The sequence below is a fragment of the Macadamia integrifolia genome, unplaced genomic scaffold (assembly GCF_013358625.1).
Source record: "Macadamia integrifolia cultivar HAES 741 unplaced genomic scaffold, SCU_Mint_v3 scaffold530, whole genome shotgun sequence".
Classification (NCBI taxonomy): domain Eukaryota; kingdom Viridiplantae; phylum Streptophyta; class Magnoliopsida; order Proteales; family Proteaceae; genus Macadamia; species Macadamia integrifolia.
The window spans coordinates 231,298-243,772 of record NW_024870474.1 but is presented as its reverse complement, the minus strand read 5'-3'; the positions used below and the strand labels follow the sequence as shown (position 1 = coordinate 243,772).

The window sequence follows — 12,475 nt, the reverse complement described above, 5'->3', positions numbered from 1 at the left end:
TGTGGGGCTATCTCATCATAAAATGACTGCGAACTCACAATGGCACTTACATAGCACAACCAAAGATAATGGATAAAAATCACATTATAACTCCTTTCGCAACAAGGTTACACATACATAAATAGTGGGGAAACAAGATACACGTATATAAACAGTGGAGGGAGAGAAGAAGAAGAGAAAGACGTTGGGGAATGGATATTAAAAGGAAGAGAAATAAATAAATAAACAATAATATAATAATAGAAAGATGTTAAGGGAGGGGAATTGTGAAGGGCATGGGCGTTAATGTTTATCATATATGTCTTCATTCTCCCTTATTTTAAAAGAATTTGTCCTTAATTTTTTCGTTCACGTGCCAATTTTTTTTTACGGGTATTTAAGCTTTCAGTCTGATTAGTCATGCAAGTCCATACTGATCTCACAACCACATAGACTAGGTAATATCGGGATTGAATGAGAACCATTCAACTTTCATTGAAAACAATGAAGAGCTAAACACCCCATTTGAATAGCCCTAAAAAATTAAGAGGAGTCAAACTCAAAACCATACACCTCTTGAAGGACAAATTATCCTACTCAAAAATCCAACTATCTTTTGAACCGGGCTTGCTCTTCCAAAAAGACAAGATATTGTGTTAAGTTCCACTGTAGTGATAATGAATCTCAAATCAAGCACCTCCAAATTTTTGGAAAACCGGTCGATAAAAGTAGGGTGTCAATTGGACGGTTTGGTTCGGTTTCGATCTGGTTGAATGGATTTCGGTCTAGGAATGAGGGAGACCAAAACTAATCCGTTAAGGAACTTCGGTTTTCGATCAGTTTTGGCCCGGTTTGGTTTTGGTTTATTTCGATTTTTCAATATCAGGTTAATACCGGTTTAGATCGGTTTATTATTGGGCTTGAACCATAATGAATCTTACATTTATAACTTATAGTGACAAGATTTGACGAAAAAAAAAAAAACTTTAAATTTATGATTAAATCATGGTTTATCATTGTAAGGGAAAGATAACTAATATTGAAACCGATGGAGAACAAATTACTAAGAAGATAACTAATATTGAAATAAAAAATTGAACCGTATTATCCAATTATTCATTTAACTATCCAACTAGTTTTCTATAGTGAACAAAGAAATCAATGGAAGCATTATTATAATTTACAAATCAATTTATCTATTCATAACCTAATATTCAATGATTTGTAACAATTCCCCTCACAATAAAAAAATTTCTCACTCATATTGTAAAAAATGGATGGTCAATTCACCACTTTATAATCTCTTAATCATTTATTTTTTTAATCAGTTTCATTCAGTTTGGTTTTGGGTTGGTTATTGGTCGGTTTGGTTTGAATTGATTTTCAGCTGGTCCCAATATACCTCAGTCCAAAACCAATCCAATAAGGATCGGTTTGGTTCGATTTAGGTTTTATCAGTCGGTTTCGACTGATTTTATCTGTTCAGGCTAGGTTTTGACTTCCCTAGATAAAAGGTCCACATGCCTAACATAGGATGCAGATAGGCAGCATTAAAAATGGGACTAATTCCAATACCATTCGATAACTCAAATAAGATATAATTAAATCACTTTTTTTGAATTCGAGATGTCATCAGTCATCACTGAGATTCATAAGCTTCCTTATAGCGGATGTTGGCTTGTTAAGGTTGGGCCTTCACTTGCTCTCCCACTTCTTTGATTGCTTGACAAGTTCTTCCGCTTCCACATATGCTTACCTTTCCCGGATTAGGAGTAGATACGTAGTCCAAGATATGGCTAGAAGTTCTTTCATAGACCATTTCAAATGGTTCACTTTCTGTAGACCGGAATTTAGAGCTATTGTGTAGGCAAAGTCGGCTCGACCTTAAATGATATCCCATTGCTTCAGATGATCACCTGTGAGATAATGAAGAAGATTTCTAAGAGATCTTCGGTTTACCCATCGGAATGTGGATGATATGAATTGAAAATTGGAGTTGGGTGTCTATGAGATTTCATAGATTACTCCAAAAATGACCCATTAATCTTATGTCACAATCCATTGTAATGGTTCTTGGCACACCATGAAGTCCAGCAATTTTCTTGAAGAAAAGATGGAGTGTGGATCAGGTTCTTGTATGAAAACCATTCTCGTGCGGACTGATTGACATAGGTAGAATTCACCATAGAGTTGGTTGTTGGGTGGATTCCATTTGTGCGGATCAACCCCCTACAAGAATGGTTCTCATACAAGGACTGGATCTACTCTCAAAAAGATGAACCACATGAGAAACATTGGAGGCAGTTTAGCATGGAAAAAAATGCGTCATCTTTGAGTAACTTTCTTTCTTTCTTTCTTCTTTTATTTTATTTTATTTTTATTTATTTATTTTTAGAACATCTATTGATGATCACGGATTATACATCCACTCTTTGAGGAATAATCACAAGATAAGCAAGGATCAGAGTTGGGTCAAACTATCCTATCCGCAATAGATAGGGCCCTCCTTGCAAGGGAATCAACAGAACAATTGCTCTCCCTTGAAATATAATAAAAAACACAAGCATCTAAGTAAAATATCAAATGCCTAATGAAGTTCCCAGACAGTCATTGAGGGGGGGGGGTGAATCAGTATCACTTAAAATATTGCCGATTAACCTGTGTTAAATTTAAACACAAACACATTTACTCCTCTTCCCAATCAATGGAAATGTGTGTGCCAAATGTACTCAACCACCCTACAAGCAAAACACTTCTAACCAAAGAAAAATAAACACAATTATTTACGTGGTTCGGCAGTGTGCCTAGTCCACGGAGTGCCCTCACTAATGAACCCTCACTGGGTTTTATAAGTGTCTCACAATCTGAGGTCTTATCACCTGTCCATATCTTTACCCTCCCCAGACCAAGGAGTAAATCAATAGAAAATTTGGATAAAATACTACCCAAAAGTTAAACCCAGGTTGACTGTGGTATTTAATCAAACATCTAACATGCCCACAACAATTTACAAGAAATCCCTACCCAAACTCCTATCTCTATTCAATGAAGAATAAGAACATATAAATAGAGATAACAAGGGATTTAAACCTCACTTAGGCATCGCCAAGTGGACTTCTTTGCGCGTAGAAGATCATAGAATCATCACCATAGCATGAAGAACATCTCCAATGACTCCTCAACCAAAACAACGCCCAAAACAAAGAAGAATCGTGTCAGCCTCGACTTCTATGCACACCCATGCATCAGACCGCTCTTCCAATATTCCCAATGTGTTAACCTTTTCGAAATACCCAAAATCCATATATTACACGTCCAATTTAGAGTTACATAGCCTCCAGAAAACCCTAGAGAAGTTCAGCCAATGTGAGTCCATCAAACAGAATCTTTTAATCCCAATCGTTAGATTGACCTTCAATATATACATTTGGTAAGGTAGCTCTCACAAGCATTCATGAGGGTGCATTTAAGTAAATGACATTCCAAACGTCACGACTAAGGGCAGTCTTGACTTTTTACCTCCAATTTCTAATACAAACAAAATTTAAAAGATCTAAACCATCCAATTTCAACTTTTACCAACTACGATCAACGACTCTCATTATTTCACACACCAAAGCTCAATCCACCGTTGGATTACAATCCCAATCGGACGGCTGCTGAGAATCTGACTTCACAATACAACCCATCTCTTTAACCACCATACCACTATGCCTGAGCTGCCAACAATGACACCGAAACCTTCATCATGGGAACAACACCTAATATCCATAATAATCAACTGAATCGATAATGCTGAATTCGTTGTTGGGTCTTATAGACATAAAATCACCTCCCGGTTATCACTCTCCGTCATCAACCGATCCACCCCTTCAACTAAGACCTCTGGTAGACCTTCTTGATAGCTAATGCTTCCACAACCAATATATCAGCAAATTTGAAAACCGAAAAAAAAAAAAATAAATAGAATTAGCCGGTCTGGAATAACTAACGAGATGTTGAGAGTGAGAGATGCAATGGTGGGGTTTAAATATGTGGTAGTTCCCCGAACGCTGGCCAACAATATGGAGACACAAGTAAATTTTAGCACATTGCTGGTTACTAGGCTTTGGATGTGCTGTGCTCACGAAGGTTGTAGATGACTTTGGCATCTTTGAGAGATAAGGTCGTAAAGAAGTCTTTTGATACAGTTTAAGATGAGATTAGATCCGTTGTTTGTACAATCACCTAGTTATAAGAGTGAACATCCAACATCAGTATTTTTCACTTTCAAATATATTCTTCTTAGTCTATGTAATAGTAAAAAATGGAACAGATGTTGGATGCTTACCCATACAATCAAGCGATCGTACGAGCAACTGATCTATTCTTATATTGTCAATTCCAAAAATCCAGGAACGAGAAGTGGAAGATCAGTATGAAATGGGACACGGGATCAGGGTTTTAAGAATCAGGATTGGATTGGGCCATTCCCATCAATCCGATCTAGACTCCAGAGTAAAGGTAAGTGAATTGGGTAATGTCGGTTGATACGACGGATTCCATTAAAAGGAAATTTAATTTGATAATATGATTAGGGTGTAAATCGGTTCGATTTTGGGTAAACCCAGCTCATATAAGACCTCACAATCCACATGAACCATGGAAACAATTGTACTTATTTATTGGAGTACAAACTGATACAATAACACATAAAATGCCCATCAAACCATAATCATACAAAGTAACTGACACACACTTCAAAATTAAACCCATTAACTAACATGATCAATCCTCATATGGATGAAACTGATAGAACAATCACCTAACTTGCAGCCATAGCCTCATAACCATGTTCTCTTATGCTGAATGATCTGCCTCTACAGTATATAAGAAGTAATAATTTCTCAATTAAAATTTTTGGAGCTCACAAGAGATTCAAGGGAGGTTGGTTATCAATCTATGCTTATCAGATAGTGCATATAAGAATGTCAAATTCAAGACCAACAAAGGAGACAAGAAGTCTATAAATGGGGTTGGCAAATATGATGTCAAGTATATAAGGAAGTGATAAAAATTAATTAGCTCCTAATAAAAGTTAGATATAGAGAATTATTGCCAATGGAAAAGGGAAATTTTAGAATCCGAAAGCGATTGTGTCTCCGCAAGGACATAGCCAGCACACTTGTAATAATGCATATTCATGTATTACCATAATGCCCTTGATGTTTTTCTCCTCGCTACTTATTTGAGTCTAAAAGGATTTAAAAAAATAAAAATAATAATAAAATAATAAAAATAATAATAAAATAAATAAATAAATAAAAAGAAGAAGAAGATTGAGTTTTTCCACACCTACATTCATTGACTGGTTCTGATGATACAGACAAAGAAAGCACCCCATAACAATGGGGATATTTCCAACCATTTCTAAATAGGGGTAGATATTTATGGCCATTAAACATAATTTGTTTGCACCCATGATGCAAGAAAATTTTCTTTAAAAAATTAAATAAATAAAGAAATTAAAAAAAAAATTTATTCGCCTCCCAATCCAATCCATCAGGCCAGCATCTTCAGTCTCTTAATGGTGCTTAATTGTGTAAATAATTCAACTTATCGTCCCGGACAAAAAATTCTAAGGGAAGGGGTGGTGAATGACTTTCAATCTTCAAAAGTCACAAACCTCGTAGATTATGGCTTCATCATTAATAAGGGAAAAGATAATCTGGTTACCTATTTTGATTAAAACTTTCAAGAGGAAGTGAGGGAAGCAGAAATATATTCCATGCTTGGTGATAGATGCATGACATTTGCCAAATACTTATCCAGCTGAACTGCCTGAACCAACCGGCAACTAACTCTAAATAAATATTATAAAAACGATTTGAATCTGTTTATTGTAAATCAAACACGGAACCATCCTGATCCATCCTGATCTCACTGAAGTGAATGTGTCAGCAACACAAGAATACAGCCTTGTCTGCCATGAACATGTACATGTCAAAAAGTGATTTCAGAAGGCATAATTCTTGAGGACCATAAATAGAATTATAATATTAAAACTCCTAATTATATATGTTATATAATATTATTTGGGAGAACATTAGTTTAAGTCTCATTAGGGTTGGAATTTCTACCTTTCAAGAGGGTTGCGGGATGATCATTTTGCTCTCCACTGTATCTGCATAGGAGTAACATTGCCATTTGGGAAGGACAAATTCAATTTAGACCGTCTTATTTTAACTATAAACAAATGAAAATCGTAAAAAAATTAAGAATCACACTATTCAAGGATTTACATGGTTCGACAAGATTGCCGATGTACATGGTGAGAAGAGATCTGTTACTCTATTAATAGATAATATAAGATTACAACCACTCGTCCTCACACCTTTCTCAGGTTTCAAGAATAAACTATTAGTACAAATTTATACCAAAACCTACATAGGCATATATTAAGGTTGAATTTGGTAATGTTCTATTGGAACGTTTCTGGAGTTTTTTCGTTCTATTGGAACGAAAAATGGAACGAAAAAATGGAATAAAGCTTTTGATGCAGCATAGATGAGTTTCCTTTTTTTTTAACAAAAAGTGAAAAAAATAACAGTAGAAACTGGAATTGACGGAACGACAAATAGCTGTTTTGTCTTCCCAGTTTCATTCCAAATAAAAAAAAAAAGGTATTGGGGGATTTTAGGTAAATTGTTCCCGATAAACTTGTCTCCCTAGTTCTTCATTTTCACAATTCCGCACACAGAAAGGAGAGAAGACTTGTGTTTTGAAACTGTTCCAGAAACGGATTCACTAAACACTCTTTTTTCGTTTAAAAACGGCGTTTTGACACAGAAATGTAAATTTTTATTTTTGACACGAAACGTCGTTTATGGAATAAAAACATTACCAGACGCAACCTAAGGCTTTTCGTAATCAACCCACAAACACAAGCAACGAAATTCATGACATCATATCCTCAACAAACCATCAATAATTAACATATAAAGTATGGGAGGCAATTTTCTTCCAACAATGGTGAAAGAATTCCATACCTTTTCATTGTCATTATTGAATGAAGTCGTAGATTATTGCTCTAGATTTTCTTCACCATGGGTCCCAAGAAAAAGAAAGGAAAATATTTTTTAGTCGCACAACTCAAGGGAGTATCTAGGTTTTAGCTTTGGTGTTAAGAAGAGCATTTTGTTTTATTTTGACTAATTCCTAATTTGACTTTTATAGATTTAATTAATTACAAAAATAATAATAAATTCACTCCGACCTCAACAAAATGAGGTCGGCTACGTATAGATTCAAATCTCCTTAATCCAATGCATATATGATTCATTAAAAATAGTAAAAATCAAAGTAATTATGTAATGATCTGAAAAATATCAAATCTTATTATCTGCCACCAGTTTTGGTAAGAAGAGGGAATCAATGAAGAAGAAGAAGATACATACTTATTTACTTTATATTGGAATAAAACACAGCCTAGACATATTGGCTCTTATTAAACCCTAATGCAATGGGGAAAAGATCCTCTCCAGCCACTGGGACGCCAGTGAGACATCCAATGGTAGGGGGGGTGTCCAGGTCCTCCCATCCCAGCCATCGGATGCCTTAATGGGCGTCCCAGCGGCTTGAGAGGATCTGACCTTATAACTAGAAGACTACATACATTGTCCATAAGTCCATAACATGAAATGGTGCCATGCACATAAAACAACCACGAAGCTGCAGCCACCACAGCAGGACCTTAATCCCTCCGCTCAACTCTCACCGGAAAACCACCTTTCATTTTGGCCGACAAGTAAGATGTGAAAAAGGGATCAAAGTCCTTCTCCGCCGTCACCACCCGATACCGTCGCATTATTTCAGCGACCAACCTCTGCATCTGCAAGAACGCCATCTCCTTCCCTAAACATACTCTTGGCCCTGCTTGGAACACCGGATATGAATAAGAGTCTTTACCAACAAACTTCCACTTCCCAGAAGCAGCTTCGTCCTTCTCCAGCCACCTCTCCGGCCGAAACTCCGGCCAGTCCTTACCCCATATTGCCTCTGTCCTCCCCATTGCGTAAGGAATGTATGTCACTATCACTCCTTTCTTCACAAAAGTCCCATCCGGTAGAACATCTTCCTCTGTGGAAAACTTTGTGTCAATTGGGACCGGTGGGTACAAACGCATACTCTCACATAACGATGCATGAATGTACACTACATGCTTCACCTCATCATAGTCAAGAGCTTCAGGCTTCTCCTTTATCTCCTTCAATATCTCCTCTTCCACTCGAAGGTTGTTAGAAACTAGCCAAAAGAACCATGTCAAGGCGGCCGACGTCGTATCTCGACCCGCTACGATAAAGCTGATAACAATATCTGTAACGAAACGTTCATCCGAGTGACCGGAACTCAAGAATTTGGAGAGAAGATCTTCTGATTGGAGTGTTTCCAATTCGAGTTCTTTCTTCTTTTTTCTGACAAGATTAGTTGCGTACTCTTTAACTGTTGAAATTGCTTCTCGTAGCCTTCTTTCGGACCCAATATTAAGTGCCCGTTTCAGCTTCCACAAAGGTGGGAATATGGAATTAAACCTTGCACTGCTTAAATTAGTAGCATCTTCAAATGCTTCGGCGAATTCCGATACAGGTTGTGGGAATGATGGAGATAGGCATTCTGGGTCGAACCCAAAAGCAATCTTGCAAATATTATCAAATGCAAATCTTTGAAGGATGTCTTGTAGATCAAACACTGTGTTGTTGGCGGAGGCGGAAGAGAGGAGAGGGAGGAGGCGGCCGGAGAGCTCGTCTTCCACGACTGTTTCGATGAATTTCCGGAGAGATCTAGTGCTGAATTCATGACTTGACATTTGTCTCTGAAACTTCCACGTATCAGCATCTGCATTAAAGATGCCATCGCCAAGGAAATCGAGTAGGGTGTCTCGGAAGAATTCACCTTTGGGGTATTTGTAAAATTGGGTTTTGAGGATGTGTTCGACGTTGGAGGGATTAGTGGTTATGAGCTGACTATGGCCAAGAGGACGATAAAGGAGGATGTTTCCATTGGGAGAGTTTTGAAGAAGCTCCGTGGCCCATTGGCTGAACCTCTCATGATTCTTAGCTATGGTAAATGAAGAGCCAACTATGGGATATACCCTTGGTAGTTTGTTGTTTTGAGATGAAGCTGAAGACTTCTTGTTTGCAGTTGAGAAGGCTTTGATGAATAAGAAGAGGAAGGGAAGAACAAAGAGGAGAACTGTAGGGAAGAACTCGAGGTTTAGCTGTATCATCTCTAATGAATTTTACTTGGATTGGAAACACGCAGACCTGATGAAAGCTTTTGTCTGTTTCACTCCTTTGAGATGGTGCATTTATAAGCATTGGACCATAAGCTGATCTGCGTTGAATGATTGAGATAAAGTGTATGATTTCAGGGGTGAGGTATCAGGTAATAAAAGATAAGGTTACTTCGAAGTAAGTCGCACATCTAGAAGGAAGTTTCTTTATTCAAATAAATAGACAAACAATGGCATCTAGAAGGAACATGAAATCAGTCGGGTCAGGTCAGGTAAGGTCGGGTCCGATTGGATTGAATTGAATTGGACCAGACCGATTCTTAGTCAATACCAGCCAATGGATTAGTATATACAAAGGGTAAGACAGTAAAAAAAAATGTTTGAACCTAAGAGTAGTTCTGTCCGATCCAAGCAATCTGGATTGAGGTCGGATCAGTATCAACATTGACCGATCCCAGCCCAATTCTGTCTTCTCAAACCTTGAGAGGGAAGCTCTCTAATGTGAATATTTGAATGACACCTTAATAGGTTTACTTAGAACTTGAGGCCTTTCAGTTGTCATTTTTCTTTTTCTTAAATGTTATTAAGGCCTCTTCAAAAAGAAGGAAAATAATAATAATAATTATTAAGACATGAGTATATAAGGGTTTTCAAAAATAAATTTGAAATGAATATCATTATGAAAAGATATCATTTTTTTCTTTATCAATACCTACTCTATAGTAGAAAGTGGGGGAGGTAGCAACCTGAACGTGTGCTTAATGCACCCCAATTTTACCAATTAACTAGGCATTTGTCATTTATCAAAAGGTATCTATATCATACAAATTTTATGAGAATCAGAATCTTGATGAACGTGTGCTTAATGTATCACAAATTTACCAATTGTACGAGGCATTTGTCGTTTATCAAAAGATATCATTGTCATACAAATTTTATGAGGTTAGTGTAATAACACCATTACCCTCATTGAAAAAAAATATATGGATCAAATTAAAAGGAAAAAATTATAAGATTCAACAACATTTCACACCTTTTGGACATGTTAGTTCTCTATGCAATCATGTGGTTTCATGTATGCGGTATAAGACAAAAAGTAATAACATCATTCAACTCTATCATGTTGGAGGGTGTCAAGTAATCCCTTTGTATATTTTTTTTTCTTTTCCCAATATTGTAGAATAGACTTAAGCATCTAACAAGGGCAAATTCCATCTATTGACTCTAACTATATTTTGGAGCCTGTGAAAGAGAAACTTTCACCAAAAAATATATAAAAATCCCTCCAAATATAAAACTTTTTTTTTTTTTGGTAGAACCAAATATAGAACTATATGGCATGGTTGTATAAGGTGCACTTCGTGCCACCAAAATGATGAACTAGAATTTGTAACTTTATTTCGTCCATTGTCTCATTCCCAAAATTTATTTAATAGAAGGTTAAAAATGGATTTTAAAAGGTTAAATTTGTTTAATTCATTATTATGCATAATGACAAGATTTACCTTCATTGGGAAAAAAAATTTTGATATACGAAAAAAGTATAATTAAAAAAAATAATAATAAAAAATAAAAGTAAGATGGCAACTTTTTTCCACCAACTTAGGTTATAACAAGATAATCCCTATTGTAAAAACATTGTAGTGCTGACCCCCATCCTTGAACCTTCTTAACCATTACATTTAAAAAAACTCCTTGAGGCTAGGCTTGTAGCAACAATGTTAACTACACTCCATGGCTAAAAGAAAAGTAGTGCATACTAAGGTGGCAAAAACAAATTGGAATCGGGGAGATTGGACTCCCAAACAAATTTTAATTTGATAAGTAAGTTGGGTTTCGCCTTTAAAAAATAGGAGAATTTTATTATCACAAAGGTGTGTTGTTTTTTCAAATGTCATAAGACATCTATTCTATCACATAGGTTCCATTGTAACCATTGGATAGAGAAAGCATGGTCTAGATTAGGCACATGTTAAATTTCAAGGTCAAATTCAATCAAATACCCCTTTTTGTATTAGCACATATCCCTTATATGTCCATGAATTTGTACGGATAATCTTGGCATCAGTACACACTCTTCCAACTTTGAGTGGGAATAGACAGTCAAAAAAAAAAAAACCCCATAAAACTGGATGCCTCATATTTATGTTATGATTTTTTCAAAACATCACTTTCCATTGTTACATGGATAACAACCCTTAAAAATTTTGTGTGTATAGAAGAAATAGAAAGGGACCACAGATGGAAGAGGGTAGACATAGAGTTTTGGATCTTTAACTTGTTTGCCTTTCCACAATAGCCTGGCTATAACATTGCCTTCTAAAAGCAATGACATTTTAGGTTTTGTTCGATTGCAAGTAAAAAAGAAGGGAAGGGAAACTGAAAAAAAAATATAATCATGATTGTGTATCCTACTAAAAATTCTCACCACATTTATTTATTATATATATTTTTAAATACATTAATAACTATATTTTTCAGAATTAAGTAAATTCCCTTTAGCAGTTCTTTAGAATATAATAGCAAAAGGAAAAAAGAAAAATAAAAATTGAAAGTGAATAGCAACATAGGCTTATCTCTCCGCTTCTAGAAGGAGAGGAAGTTGTTTCATGTTGGGTTAATGTGAAAGTGACTCTCATTTCATCATCCAGGCCTCTCAGAACATCAATGCTGCACTGGATGGCTGTCATCACCATCGTCACAAGTGACAAGGTTGCCCACATTTCATTAATAAGAAATGGATGTAGGGGGATTGAAAAAGGAAGGCATGACGACGTTATGTGGCTTCATTCAAGCCGCACAACCACACCAAATTATAATGGGTTTTTGTGTTTGGGATTAATTCTTCTACTCGTTGTTCTGATACCATGTTGGTTATCATGTCACTTAAATATTTGAATTATTAATGAAAGGTAGCATCAATGCATACATCAAAAGGGATTGAAAACAATAAAGATTGACCTTTGTGTTTCAGGTTCCTTCTTAATTTGAAGTTTGAAACTATGTTGTGATTGTGCATGTTCATGGGTGGCAAGCAATGGGTTTGGCAACCAAACTTAATTTTCAATTCTAGCTGATTTGGATTGAAATCCAAGGAGGCCCATCATGATTCTTTGATCCCACTCGAGATGATTCTATACAAAAGATCTTTATATGTCTAGAATATAACGAATTCGAGGCTGATCCAAACGGATACCAATTCTGGGTTTTAAAACTTGCTTCCAA

General features: G+C 36.1%; 1 protein-coding gene across 1 annotated transcript; it reads right to left on the bottom strand.

Moving 5' to 3' along the window:
* Positions 1 to 7,324: 7,324 nt before the first annotated feature.
* On the bottom strand, positions 7,325 to 9,353 carry LOC122069078 (cytochrome P450 94A2-like). The gene has a single exon (XM_042633023.1). The coding sequence runs from the start codon at positions 9,242 to 9,244 to the stop codon at positions 7,712 to 7,714; it is 1,533 nt and encodes a 510-aa protein (XP_042488957.1). The 5' UTR covers positions 9,245 to 9,353; the 3' UTR covers positions 7,325 to 7,711.
* Between the last annotated feature and the right edge of the window lie 3,122 nt (positions 9,354 to 12,475).